This window comes from Onychostruthus taczanowskii, unplaced genomic scaffold (assembly GCF_017590055.1).
Source record: "Onychostruthus taczanowskii isolate IOZ18803 unplaced genomic scaffold, ASM1759005v1 scaffold14, whole genome shotgun sequence".
Classification (NCBI taxonomy): Eukaryota; Metazoa; Chordata; class Aves; order Passeriformes; family Passeridae; genus Onychostruthus; species Onychostruthus taczanowskii.
Window position 1 is genome coordinate 7,400,435 of NW_024498573.1, and position 15,242 is coordinate 7,415,676.

The 15,242-nt window shown below is 44.5% G+C and overlaps 1 protein-coding gene across 1 annotated transcript in view; it reads left to right on the plus strand.

The window, feature by feature from the left end:
- Positions 1-9,224, plus strand: part of ADAMTS2 (ADAM metallopeptidase with thrombospondin type 1 motif 2) — a 174,616-nt gene extending 165,392 nt beyond the window's left edge. The window contains exons 21-22 of the mRNA XM_041397984.1: positions 142-231; positions 4,519-9,224. Coding sequence (XP_041253918.1) covers positions 142-231; positions 4,519-4,979 — 551 coding nt within the window. The 3' untranslated portion in view covers positions 4,980-9,224. The remainder of the gene's footprint in view (positions 1-141; positions 232-4,518) is intronic.
- The last annotated feature ends 6,018 nt before the right edge of the window (positions 9,225-15,242 follow it).

Sequence of the window (15,242 nt, forward strand, 5' to 3'; positions counted from 1 at the left end):
CAGACAGCTTGGTTGTAATCCTTCCCTGGGCTCCTTCACAATTGGAGCCCATTCATTCTCTGAGCTTGTCCCCTTCTGATGGACAATTTAATGCTGCCTAACATATGTTTTGTTGCATCTTTTTTTTTTCCTCTATTCAAGGAAATGTTTCTGATCCTTCAAAGAAAACCTACATGATACAATGGCTGTCAAGACCTGATCCAGACTACCCCATCCAGAAAATATCTTCAAGTAAAAGACCCATTTATAACTCTGCCTTTGCCCTTAAATGCATGCCACATCGAATGTGGACTTTGCCTTTTGCTCTCTTCTTCTCTCTATGCGGAAAGTTCCCTTGACTTTGCCAAGTTTAAATCTTGGGCTGAATCTGTTTTTTCACACCAGGCACTCGGTGCTCGGTGTCTTTCTTCTCTGGAGCTTGCGTAGCCCTGGTGGTGGAGGTCTTGAAGTGTTGGATGTGTGAAGTTGGATCTCCACAGTATGTTGCAGTCCTCTGAAAGGGAGCTGGGGTCGGTTTGCTTGTTGCTTGGTGGTGGTGAAAAAAGGCTCTTACTGGTTCCTGATGTTCAGTTTGATAGCAAAACTGAGAACTTATTGTGAATGTGATCACATCACAATAATGACACCTTGTAGTGCTAAAGTTCTCCTTTATCTAAAAACCCGAAATCTCGTAACTCTCTGGTTTCAGTTCGCTGACAGGGTAGTCTGATGAGTGGAAGAATTTTTTCATTCCATTTTCCTTTGTGGTGCTGTTGCTTTCCTCACCCTTGCTGCTCATTTTTTATTCCTGACCCTCACCTTTACGTTTGTGACCCGTGGAGGGCTCACTGGGAAGCAGAAGCTGAGTCTGTCAGTACTTTCCCTGCTGCTCTGATGCCATTGCTCTGGCCATACTCTGATGGTCCTTTGGAGGGTTTTTCCTTGAGAAAAGCTGCGCTCATTTTTTCCATCGCACAATTTTTGCCAGTTTTGCGCATTTTCGCTTTAGAAACAAACCCAAAGCAGAGCAGGCATGGTCCATGGTGAAGGTGGCGTGGTGGTGTTTTCCTTAACCTGGCGGAGGCAATATGATGTTTTCATTGACTATGATGTCTCCAGCTGCTCAGCATGGAGCTGTTTATACTCATTACATCTCTGGTCTTTTTTCACCATGTGCATGTCTGACTTGACTGATACGGTTGTGTGTGTGTGTGTGTGTGTGTGTGTGTGTGTGTGTGTGCTCTTAGATGTGTCAACTGGCAAACATAACAGTGTGAACTACTACAGAATTACCTCAATTTTTATTGCTTTTTTTGCTTAGGAGATGAATTTTAGAAAAATGCCTTAATGTTGAAATGTAAATGGCATTAATTTACCAGATCCAGCTTTAAATATGAACAGTACACTGGTACCTTGAGTTGATCTTCATACGGAGTGTTTTTACTTGAACGATACCTATTGGAAGGCAGTAAATTAAACTGGAGGTTGATTTGCACAGTGCATATCCATATCTCCATCGAGACAGGATTGTGGCCTGACTTACTGAAATTTATCTGGCATTCGTGCTTCACCTTCCGTGTTTGTGGATTTGGAATTCACAAGTCATAAACTTCTTTGTGACAGTCAGTACCAATAGTAGAAATATAAAACTGCAGTCTTGGAGCAAATTACTACCTTATTGCTTTGATAATATTTTTTGGAAAAGTGGCATTTTTGAATCTTTGGGTCGTCAACAGTGTAGCACTTCAAACTTGTCATTATCATGTGATCACATATTTAAATTTTGCTGTTAATATTTCCTGAAACATGTTAACAATTTACATGACAAGGTGAAAAAGCAAAGACACGTATCTGGCACTGAATACTGTTATGTAAAATAATTGGTGTTTAACTGTATAAATATATTCATGACTGTTACCTTTAAATAGACAATGTTTAGTGATGTTTCAAGAGATGGGTGGCTATAGAGAATGGTGCAATAAGGTATCTGGGCATTGTGCACTATGTCTATATGCACTTTGGTTTATCAGGGATATTTTATTAGTGTTTTGTATGTATTTAACATAATATTAAAGATGTGCCAATTCAGTTTGCTTTTCAATATTTTTTTATGAGACTAATGTGTACCAAAGTGACTGTGAAACTGATTTATTTTTTTCTTACTGATGTTTTGAATATATACTTCCAGTCTGTCATGCATACTGCAAGTAAAAATAAATAAAAGTTCAGCAAATCTGGATATTTTGGTTTGGATAGAGGATCAAAATTTCATTCTCGCATTGAGAAGTTGCAGAGTTTATTTATATGACTTATCAGATGTCACTAAACTTATCACATAATGCAGTTTTATTTCCACGTATTGTTAAGCTTGACATTGCATGTTTTTATTAGGGAAAAAAGGCATTTTTCTAAAGGTGCTGTTACTGATTCTTACAAAGCCAAGAACAGACCTGCCTTGTTAAAATCACATTTAAATATTATATCTGTTGGCTTTTATTATAGAAGCCATTTGGGGGCATATGCATAAGGGTCATGCATCACAAGGCAAAATGTTTCAAGGGGACTCTTAGGGGGTTGTAAAAATATATATACATTGTATAGGCACATTTAGGCCTTTGTATGGAGCTGTGCATGCAGGTATGAACAGTTCCAGCTCTTAAAGGCTGGCTTGAAAATCTCTCCAAAACCAAGGTACTATCCTTATATTCCTAAGGAAGGAGTCATTCCTAATATCCAGCAGTATTTCAGTTTGATATTTGAAAAATATGAAAAATACCTGGCACATTCTAAAGCAGCAACTAGAATTTTAACAACAGCAGACAAAAGCAACAATCAGAGCATAGATACAACGTGCAGGAGGTGTTTTCACCTGCCTCAGACAGCACTAACATTTTAAAGCAGCAGCACCAGCTATTAGTTTATTTTAGACTGATATGTTTGCCAATGAAACACCCACGATGCCCTGTTTTGTTAACTGAGGATGAGTGAAGAGGTGGCACCTACGCTTTCCAAATCCCCTTTTATGGCTGAACCTGCTGTGCTTCTCTCCTTTGCTGTGAGGGTGCTGACACAGGCCAGTGCTCGTAGCAGGAGGCTGAAATGTGACTCCAGATCAGGCTGAGGGCACTGTCTCACATCGGGTGCACTCTAAATAAAAGCGAATAATTGGAGTTACTCACCCTTTACTGTAAGAGTAGGTGGAAATGTAGTAAGAGCAGGGGGAGAGTGACAAGTGATTTCATCTCTGTCTCAGCACTCTGGTCACAGAGAAATGTTTTATTAGTGATGACGCCAGATATTGGTCAGTCTGCTTTTCTCCTCAGCCCTCTCCTCTCCTACAAACCCTCTGACTCCTCTCTCAGCATGGGCTGCGTGTTGGGATTTTTCCTTCACTGCAGTGCCTGGCTCCATTACTTCATCCTGGAGGCACAGGAGCTGAGGGGTGTCTGTGTGGGACAGACAGGCAGCCTTCTCTCCAAGGAGCCTGCTAGACCCTCACCACCCATTTCCCACCAGTTCACACCGTCCTCTGCCTTCCCTGAGCAGAAATCACAAGGGCTTGGGGAATCTCTGAGTAGGCTTCTGTTCATGTTTCTCAGGCAGGAACACTTTGACCACTTCACCTTTAATGCCTCAGCCTACAATTTGCCACCTGCATTCCAAGCACGATCAGGGATCTGCCATAACATCTCTGTTATAATGCAGATTGTTGTAACAGCTTTTGACAGCTTAAAGCTTATTGATTATCATTCTTTCTCTTTTATTACAGTCATTGACACAAAAATCAGGATTTTACTTAGTCATTAATGGGCTGGCTTGGCTCCATTGCACTGGAGCTTGTTGTTCCAAATATATCAGCTCCCTTCTAGGAGGAGTAGCAAAGCCTCATGGCACCACTTTTCTCTCAAACAAGAGACATGCTGAGAAAACACTGCTATTTTCAGAGTAGGGGTACCTGGCAACAATATCACTTTGATTAGTGGAGATGGATTAATTCTGAGAATTACACATATCAAAATAGGACTTGACTTTCCTGAGACAGTCTGGATAAATATATGTTACCCCTGACTGTGATTAGTCACTGTTTGGTTGCAGAAAAGCATTAAAAGGAGCAAATGGGGAAAAAAATAGATTTCTTAATATAAAACTTCATGACTTTGTGGGAGTTCAGTGTAGTTTTAGTAACAGCACAGCACAATCAGTGTGTTTTGAAGTTTAAACCAAGACAGTAACACAATTCTTTGTGGCTTCATGGTCTGTAGGATAGAGCTTCCAGGATGTGAAGGCAAAAATTCGAGTGTGATGGTCCAGAGCTTGGATGGGGCTGGTACATACAGTTCAGATCAGCTTTTGCAACTCTTGGAGTTGACTTTCAGGTTAAATATAAGCCTGCTTCTGCTTGTAGAAGGCTCATTTGCCAGTTTCCCAACCCACTTTAAATATCAAACCCTCTGCCCACTGCCAAAGCTTCAGCTGTGTTTCTTTTCCTGATTAATGTGGAGATGCTCTTTATTTATCTGTTCCCTTTTTCTCTTTCAGAAGATCATTGTCAAGGAGACAAGTCAATGTTTTGTCGCATGGAAGTTCTCTCCCGTTACTGCTCCATTCCCGGGTACCATAAGCTGTGTTGCAAGTCCTGCAACATGTACAGCAACGTAACAGAGGATGGCAATGTAACCAGTGCCAATGTAAATAAGAATAATGCCATTGAGGAGGAGCTCCTGACAACCCTCAGCCCTCCCGTGGGAGTGTCCACCACACAGTCTGCCACCAGCCCTCCTCTGCTTTCCAAAACACGTGCACCCCCTTCCAATGCCACGGAGGAGCACCCAGAAATCAATGCAGTGGATGTTCCCTACAAAGTTGATGGGTTGGATAATGAAGTACCACAGCACAACATCATTACACGGAGGAGGCCTTATGAAAGGACAAGGAATCAACGAATTCAGGAGCTGATCGCTGAGAAAATGAAAAGAGAGACTCTTAGGAAAATAAACTAAAATGGAAATATGGCACGAACAACATTTTTCTCTTATAGAGATGTTACCAACTTCGTAGTATTGGCCATCGTAGAGACTAAGAATGGGGGAAAATCGAAGTGGTGCTATGGCAGAGATACCAAATTCTCAAGCCTACTATAAATGGGAATGACAGATTGTTTCATAAGTGCTAATCTGAACACTTTGATGGCTAGGTTAGGTGTACAGGGTACGGCAGAGTATTAGTGCAATATCCCTACAGTGTCCCACTGAATCCAAACAAACCGTGTTACTTAGGTCAGGTTAGCAATTTTCTCAGTTACAGGCTCTTTAAAGTCTTCTACACCTACATAAAACTGCTTGGGAATAGTAAAGGGAGTACACTTAGTATGGCAGAAAGCAGTCCCAAGAAAATAAATCCCTTTAACTCTGACAAGCAGGGGGTCAGCACTCCTGTGATGCTTCTGTGCCTAGCACAAAGCCTGGCACTAACACAGCCAGCTTCGGGAAGGCTCTTAGGGCATGCCAGGCTGGGTTTGGCTGACCTTGGCAGAGCTGCCTCTGTGGTCACAGCTCGGCATGTGCTCACGTAGCTTCCTGAACCAGGACTGTGTAAGAAAATACAGAGAAAACTCTGTAGCCGTATATTTATGTGTAAATTAAAAACTGACAAACAGTAGTTTACATATTTCCATAAACAATTTCAAAGGATTCTCCTAAACTTTTGGACACATGCAAGACATTTAGTAGGGTAGATCTGGCCAACTTGGACTGACAACATTCTAGTCTTTCTGTTTACAATTATCCGTATTTTTTATAATCTTCAAGTTCCTGTAATGCAACAGCCTCAGTGATCCTTATTGGTCGGTGCTTTTTTTATTGGTCTGATTTTTTTTCTACCCACATTCTGTTTAACTTAAAGATGACTGGATTCTTGTTGTCTTTTCTTTGGTGCTTTGTTAAGACAAACTTTTTTTTCCCCCACATAGGATGCAGTTATTTTTGAGGAATTAATTTTGTATTATCTTCCTTTCCTTAGGACAGCTTTTATGGTGCAGAAGTGAACAACTGTTTGCTGTGCCCTTACATGAACACACACACATACACATACATTGTGTATTCACAGCACCAGGTCTGCTAGAAAACTTTAATATGTGTAACCTGACAACCCTTTGAGTACTTTTTTCCCCCTCAGGGTCATCATGGTTTTCACAGGTCATTTTGAATTCCTGGTTGGAGAACAGAAGATGAACTCAGCTTGGCTCTAACACTGCCGAGACAGGGAGCATGGACTGGTTCCTGCTGTGGGTGGCATCTGAGCAGATTTTTTCCTGGCTTGGATTCTTCCATTTGTTTCTTCTTTGCTGGTAAATCTCCTGCAGAGTCCGGGGCTTCCCTGAAATCCTCTCTTTACCACTAGGTAGGTTTGGTGGCTCCAAGTTCATATTTTCCAGTCTGAGAGGAAGATCTCACCCTCCAGCCTGAGCTGGTTCTGGTTTGAAGCAGCACCAGCAATAAGCCCATATACAGAGTCACAAAATTATTGGGAATGTGCTTCATTCCCAGCAGTGTGTGAGCTCTTCCCTGGTCCAGCTGCTGGCAAAGAGCTTCACAAGTATTGCAAGGTGAAGAACGTGTGACTCTCTGTGACTTACCTTCTGCCCTTGACCACCACGACTGAATGAACTGCCCAGTCTCCTCTTCCAAACGAGCCATTCCTGCTGGAAAGGAGGCAAGAGCCTGCAGGAACCTCAGGCTTTACAGCACCTACACGTGGAACTGTTTTGGCCTGAACTGTGGCTAGAAGTTTCTGAAGCACAAGCATGGTCTAAGAAAAATTATTCATGGAGATACTAGCCCAAGGAGAGAAGGAATGTTTTCAGCTGGGGTGTGGCATCCAGTGCTCCTTCTTACACAGGATCAGGGTGATACACTTGGAGCAGCTCGGTGCAGGGATGAGAGATACCCTGAAGACAAGGATAACTGGGAAGCCAAACAGGCCTGCTAAGAGTCCAGAGCATCAGGAAACATCTCCTGGGCCAAGCAGACGTGGCTGCAGATGTGGAAGCAGCAGCAAGTACAAGCAAAAATCTGTTCTGGTTTGGAGAAGTAAAACTCAGGCTGTGCAGTTTGGCAGCACAGTGGGAACAGTTCCACCACAGATTTTCACTCCTGGGACATGGAGTGTTCTCCTGCAGTCGAAGGGTGCTTGTTCTTGGTGCCATGTCCCAGCCCAGCTCCACGACCTGCTGGCTGTCACACAGCCACGGTGTGCAGGCAAGCCCCAGGAACCTTGTGCCAAGGGATTTGTTGTTGCCTACATCTGGGACAAGTTCTAATAACAGTGTAGGGTTCAGGTCACATCTGTGCATAGCAGCAACGTAGTAATGAGCACTGAAGGGAAAAAAACCCCACCATTCTATTTATAAGCAAGGAAGATGTGTCTAAACCAAGATCATTCCAGCTGCTGTGCCATGGGAGACAAAAGCTGTAGCCAGCCAGGCTCCCAGCCTGTAGTCATAGCATTTCTTGCCTTCCACGTTTCCTTTACACAGATGTGGTTAGTATAAAACTCATCTTTTCCCCTTCAAGTTAGTATCTTTTTAGCTCTGTGGACAATAAAAAAACCACAACCCCCAGCTTTTTCATAGACTAGGAAGCTCATCCAAGCGTATGAAACATAGAAAAAACTCTTACAAAGCCAAAGATAGAAAGGGTTGGAGCTGGATTTGTGCAGATGGGGAGGTAAAGTTTGCTGCCTGGAGGGTACCAGTCTAACCCTCTGGGACTTTTTCAAGACCCATTTCTCCAATCCCCTGAGGTAACTCATCTAAGAGATTCTGCTCTGCCCTAGCTTCTGGAATAGGCTTAGTCAACCAGGCAGTGTGAAGAAATACCACAGCAGGCAGTGCTCACAGCTCAAAAAAGCATTTTTACGGATAAAGTGGAAAGTTCTGCTGCCTCAGGGAGCAGGAGCAGCCTCCTGGAAGGCTGGTCTGGTGCTATGTTAGGTCCAGTGTTCATTAGGAACCCAATGCAATGCCTGGTGGCATCTGCATTTTCTCAGTCTCACCTTTTGGGAGATTTGATTTAATGGTTTAAATTCTACTGAATATTTCTCTAGCTGGTTTTTTTTCTTGGGGGGAGGGGAACACTAAACTGCTTGAGGCAGCATCTTCAGTCTACGTTGCTCAAGACATCAAGAGGCTGATGGAACATCTCTTTAAGGAGCAGGAGCCACCAGCTGCCTTCTCTTCACACTCTTCCTGCATGAGAAGGGGGAAGTTAATTCTCTTCAGACCAGAAAAGATGCCTTCTTTTCAAGCTGTCATGTGTTCTTCAGAAGGTGGTTTTTTTCAGCAGTTCCCCAAGAACATGTACACCACTTCTATTGGAAAACACAACACCGTGCTCTATTGATAAAGAAAAAGCAGCCCCAGACAAAAGCTGGAGCTCTCCTGAGCTGATCTAATTTCTGTGTCATGCAGTGGAAAATTTGGTAATTTTTTTGTTTGGTTGAACTTTGACAACTGTTTCATCTTCTCTACAATGCTGTAATTGGGCAAGAGCATCATCACAGTGGATCTTCTGTAACCAGTTTGCTGCTGCCCAGGTGCTGCATTTTCAGACACAACAAGCAGAAAGCAATATTTTAATGTAACCTAATCCCCAGAACCTAAAGCAGGTTTATAAATAAATATATTCCTGCAGGAACCATCTCAGAGATCTGAGAGATTAAGTAATGTACTCCCACGAAGCAATGTATTTATGATCTAACCATGCAGGTACAGTTTTCTCAATTGTCATTTTTCTGGCTGTCTAAACTTAAAATCCAAGTGACAGCCTGAAAAAAAAAAATCCCAAACAAACTCTGATTTCTTTGGCTTCAGTCATCTGCCATTTTTTTCACCATAACTTCTTTTAAAATTTCTGTTATCTATTATGAACGCATCACTTTTTATATTCATATATCCATTCAGTATTTAGAGTCTCACAACACCTCCATAGAATGCTTTCAGATATTTTGAGAATTCTAGAAACGGTGCTTTACCAGTACTCAAAGGGGTTTTAGTTTTATTTTATTACATAATGCATTTAATATCTTATTTACTCACCTACAATGCACAGTATTAGCTATATTCATCTGAATATCTATATGCAACTTCCATTCACTTACATATGCCTTAACAGAAATTGCAATAAATAACCATTTCTTGTATATTAAAAATGTATATACAAATTAGAATCTTTAATTTTATAATTTATTAAATTTAAATGTCTGTGCTCTTTTGCAAAAAAAAAAAAAAAAGTGTTTGGCTTTTCCCTGTGCTTTTTTCATTGAGTTGATGTTACACAGAGATTCAAGAAAAGGAAGAGCCAGCATCTTCAGACTCAAAACCAATTCAATTTCTACAACTTAATGAAGTGGGATTGGGATACACTTGCTGCCAAAGTCCTACATCCTTGTTACAACATCCATTATCCAAGGCTAAATATCATGAAGTCACTGGACCAAAACCTCAGTTGACAACTGCATGGAAATTAATCAAACTCACTTAAACCTGCTTGAGGCCCAGATCCATCCTGGTCCATGTATCATCTCTTTAAAAGTCTCAGTTATTTGGGCTTCTATTCAGGACTGATGAGTGAATTCTGCTTTGCATATCCTATTGATAAAGTAATTGCTCCTTTCCATGAAATTCTTTTGCCCACATTCTCCTGCCATATCCTGCACAAATGTAGCTCAGTTCCCTTTAAAGCATAATTGAATCTTTCTCATCTGATTGAAGTTTGTTGCTTGAGGATTTGAAATATCCCTGCTTACTGTGATTATTCAGTGAGCACCATGCAGTGCATTCTAGTCCAGCATTCTTTAATCAGGTAATGAGCCACCTCAACACTGTTCATCTGGAAAAGTTATTTACACACATAAATGTCCCAATAAAACAGTGGACAAGCCCAAACCTGGGCTTCATTTACGGTGATAATTCATGCAGCATTTACAGCTGTGACAAAGGTTATATTTAATTGCCTTTTGCTTTCATAGATTTTGAGATTTTTAGAGTGGCTGTGGCAAAGGGTCTCACATCCACACCCCAGACATGAGGGACACCCAGGGTGAGCTCAGCATGTCCAACACCTCTCCCTCCCCCTGGTCTTGCTCTCTCTCTCTCACTCAAATGCCAAAAGATGACACCCACAGGAGGCCTTCTCCTCCTCTCCTTGCCTACATCAGATTTTATCCCTTTTCACCATCATCTGGCACTGAGGAATTTTTTTTTTTTTAGAGGCAGCTCAAGGAACTGCAATTCCAGGCCAGGAAAGCAGTTTTCAGGTTATTCTTAATTACACCAGGCAGAAGGCAGCTCCAACAAAGTGCTGTGCAAATTCAACTCCCCTTTCCCACAGCGAGGGGGGCACAGGATGATTTCCAGGGCGTTCCCACAGGGTGTTCTGGCTCAACACTTGGCTTTGCTCACAGGGGGCAAAAAAGGCTCCTGAGCCTTCCTGGGAGATAAATGCCTGGAAACTCCCCTAGGGCTGTGTGCGTGCATGTGAATATATGTGTGTGTGTGCATTGCTCACCTTTGCTCTCCCCCTGCCCCCTCCCCACCCCCTTTCCCAGTCCCTCCTCCTTTACCACCTTCCCAAAGCTGAGCAGGGCCCGGAGCCACAGAACCACATCAAGCACTTCGAAAATCTCATTACGGGAGGGAACAGAGCAGGATGACACACGTGGGAGAAGCCTTATCCTGGTTAACCTGCTGGGTTTAATGCTCCATCAGCAGGGTGCTGCCACCAGCATCCCCCGGGATGGAGCTGGACCGCGCAGCCCCGGGGCCCCCGGCAGGCCGGGGTCGCTTCCCCTCGGTGCAGCCGCCACTAGATGGTGGCACGGCACAAGAAGTGGGGCTGTGAGACAGCCGGGGACTGTGACCCCACCGGGAAAATCCCTTGGTTTGGGGGGGAGGCGCTCAGGAAGGGCCGGATGGAATCAAACCCCCTCGGCTCGGTCCCCATCCCCGTGTGGATGGAGCCGAAGATGCTGCTGCGCTCTGTCCTGCTGAGCTGCTGCTCTGCTGTGCTGCTGAGCTGCCGTGCTGCTGTGCTGCTGCATTGCTGCTCTCTGTCCTGCTGTGCTGCTGAGCTGCTGCTCTGCTGTGCTGCTGAGCTGCCGTGCTGCTGTCCGTGGCTGGGGGATGGAGGGGGGATCCTGCAGGAGAGAAACACAGACAGCACCTGCAGTGGAGAAATAGAGCCATGATCAATCCCGCCATGCAAAACACAGAAAATAAGAAGAAGTTGTTTTCTGGGGTTGTTGTTTCTTAGGGCGTCTAAACACTTCCCAGCTCCTCCAGAGGAAACTTTAGAGGCCAGTAACATAGCAAGAGGTTTCACTGATGATTGTAATTAATTTTAAAAAATTTTTTTAAAGAAACACAACAGCTATGGAAAGACAAATCTGTTTTAGGTGACCCGGGCTGCTGGCAGGACAGGGGGTTTCATGTGACCCCAGGCAGGAGAAGGTTTTCGAGTGATGGCAGTGCTGCCCTCACTGAGGCCTGCAGCAATTCACAATGCTCAGCTCTCCAGCCTCTTTGTGTGGTGCCTCCAAGAGGAACCAATCCACACCAGAGTTCAGACAATTTGGGACATGTTTAATCTAAAATAATGATGAAAAATTTAACCATGCAAAGATATAGTTTAATTATAGGCAGATCAGTAACAACAGAAATAAAAATGTTGATATTATTTTAAATAAATAGTCTGGGATGGATTCCCAGGGGAAGTTGCCAGCGAGTTGTCATCATGGTTTGGACTTCTGAGACTTTGAAGTATTTTAAGAGAAGTCTGCACTGGCACAGAACTCTCTGCTGGCCATGAGCAACCACTGCCAATGAAGCCATGACCATGTCATGGCCTGGAAACTCCCAGCAAAGGCTCCCAAGAGTAATTTTCCAGCTTAATTAAACTGCTAATGAATAGTTAAAGTACCTAAATCCCCTGGAGCCTTGCAAAGGCTCTGCACAGGACTCCACCCATGTTCCCATCTGGATGGAGAGCTCAGGTCCTGCAAACAAGCCTTGTGCCCTGTGATGATGTGCTGCAGCCACCCAGCCCTCACACAGCAGCTGGTTCCTCACCTGGAAAAGGCAATAAATAGCCAGGACCTCCCAGAAAATCCGTGTGCATCAGTGACAGCGTTGGCACACGTAGCCACGGCCAGCTGCTGTGTGAGCTGCAGTCACATCAACAGCTGTGGGTGCAACAATTCCAACCCAACTCTGCCTAGTTAATACAAAACCAGCTCATTCATATTTCATGGCAATATCTTCACTGGTACCATAGTGACTGCTTGATGTAATGCACAGGAGGTTGATGGGCTGGGGGATGTAATCAGAGAACACAGATTTGGATTCTGGCACAAATCAGGTCAAAACATTTTCCTTTCCTAAACTTTTTGTGACAAACATGGAAACACAGCATCACAGAATGGCTTGGAATGGAAGGGACCTTAGAGATCATCTGGTTCCACTCCCCTGCCATGGCCAGGGACACTTTCCACTAAACCAAGTTGCTCCAAGCCCCATCCAACCTGGCCTTGAACATTTCCAGGAACCCACAACCTCTCTGGGCAGCCTGTGCTTCAGCATGCTCACAACAAAGTATTTCTTTGTAATCTAAACATCTCCTCTTAATTTAAAACTGTTCCCCTGGTCCCATTCAATTCCTGCCCTGTAAAAAGTCACTCTCCCACATGCAAGAGAGGAACAGCCCTTCCAGGTTGTTGATGCACCTTCAAGGAGGATCTGCACTGAGGTCTGGAGATGCTCAGTGCTGTGTTAACCCTATCCCCCAGCCCTGGCAAGAGCCAACAAGCTTCAAAAATGCCCAGAGAAGAATCACCTGTTACACTTACCTAAACTGCGTGGATTTCCCAAAAGCTGGAAGCATTCCAAAAAAACTAAAACCAACAAACATAAAACTAAACCAAAAAATAACTGTCAGCATTTATATCTCAGACACTCCACCAAGCCCTGCAGAACTTACAACTGGTGTTTCCTCTGCAGCTCAGGTACTGCTGCTGTTGCTGTTTTCTTTTGTCATTAATCCCATTTGGTGACAGTTTTCATGCACCCATGAATGCTGATTCATTGCACCCTTACAGAGTATAAATACAGGAAACTGGGATGATTTATCCAGAACCATCCTCACAAATGCTTGGGAGGAACCTGTGGCGTTCTTGGAGCAAGCATTCAAAGTTGCAGCTTGCTTCTTTTAAACTAAGAATTTTTTTTTGTTTGGGGGTGGGGGTGGGAATGCAGCTGATGAAAGAAGAAAGCAAATGGTGGTGGTTGAGGTAAAAAAAAAAAAATTATGTTATATTATATTTGTCCTTCCCATCTGGCATGTTGTATTCACTCCATCATACCTTTAAGAAGGAGGTAACTCCAGCAGGGAGGAGAGACTTAACAGGCCAGAAAACGATCTTGAAGACTCTTTTTAAAGAGAATTCCATCGGCACATGTGGAATTTGTTTTCAGCTCAGTGATCTTCCTCACAACATGTTTTTCCCAAGCTCCATACTGCAGCTGCTTAGCATAGTTGGTGTCTGAGGGTTTTTCCCTTTTGATGGTAATCATGTTTCCTGCAAGCAAGAAGGAAAAATTGAAGCCCTGAGTTACTACAGCATGATCCCTGATGATCATTGCTGTTAGTGAATTTAATGCATGAAAGGTTGTGGGTCATTTCAGATAAATTCAGCTGTTTGGCACCAGAAGTCCAGACAAACAGCTTAAGCTTACATACCTGTTATATTGAAAAAATAAGCAATGGCTATTTCCAGAAAAAAAAAAAAAATCTGCTTGGAACCATATCCCAAAGGGATGCACAAATCTGTTGAGCTGCTTATTTCTTTTTAGTGGAGACAAAGAAAAAACCTGAATGATGAGTGTGGGCTTGGGTGACTAAATCAGCTGCTACAGCCAATTCCAACCTGAATGCTGGTAACACAGAATATTTGCAATAAAACTAAAGCAGTGATTTTTTAATCTAGGATTTCTACTTTTCTCTTCATCCCTCCAGCAGGTCAGGACAGGCACTGTGGGGAGCAGCAAGGCTCAGAAATGCAGTCACACTGCCTGGCCTGGGCACACAGGGATGTCGTGTGGGATGGCTATTCCCCGGGAAAGAGCAGCAGCTGTTGGGGCTGCCTCTGAGGATGGTGCTGGGAAATAAATACAGAAGGAAGAATCTGCTACAACATAACAATTCATCTCCCCACGCAATGTGATGCTGCAAGAGAGGCTATGAGAGGGACACCGGGGTTACTCCAGAATTGCAATCAGTTTGCAGCATGTTAATAAGCCAGGAAACAAAGGCAAATGTTGGATGCTGCCATCCTCCCGGCAAAGCAATTTGCTGTAATGCACTTGTGTGGTCTCAGAGAAACACAAATGGGGATGATCCTGGGAGCAGTGGGAGAGGGGGCTTGGTGGAACACAGCCCTGGGAGGTGCCATGGCAGGGCTGGCTGCTGCTGTGCCTCCACAGCAACATGGATATGCAGCTCAATCCAGGGATGTAGAGCTCAGCCCGGGGGTGTGCAGCTCAGCTCAGTGCTGTAGAGCTCAGCCCAGGGATGTAGAGCTCAGCCCAAGGAGGTACAGCTCAGCCCAGGGAGATAAAACTCAGCCCAGGGATGTACAGCTTGGCCCAGGATGTAGGGCTTTAATCTAATCCAGGGCTGCAGAGCTCAGCCTAGGGATGTGTGGCTCAGCCCAGGGATGTGTGGCTCAGCCCAGGGATGCACAGCTTGGCCTAGGGATGCTTGGCTCAGAGCAGAATGGAAGCAGGGACAGAATAGAGCAGCGAGCAGCACTAAAGGAGCTGCAAACACCCCACTGCCTCTTGGGAAAACCGGCACAAATATGATCACAAAATAAGGCAGAGAAGGAAGAAAAACAGCCCCAAACCCTAAGGATTCCTCTTCCAGCAATAAAGTATGAAGGAACTATGGCTCCTCTTCTCCCAGCCCAGCTTGGAGCACAGGCAGCCCTTCCCCTCCCGCATCACGGCCGCGGCCCCGCGGTCCCTTCCACACGGGGAATCGCGGCCAGGCACGGGGCCGCAGGGATGCGGGATGGCGGTCCCCTCCACACGGGGAATCGCGGCCAGGCACGGGGCCGCAGGGATGCGGGATGGCGGTCCCCTCCACACGGAGCCGCAGGGATGCGGGATGGCGGTCCCCTCCACACGGAGCGGCAGGGATGCGGGATGCCCG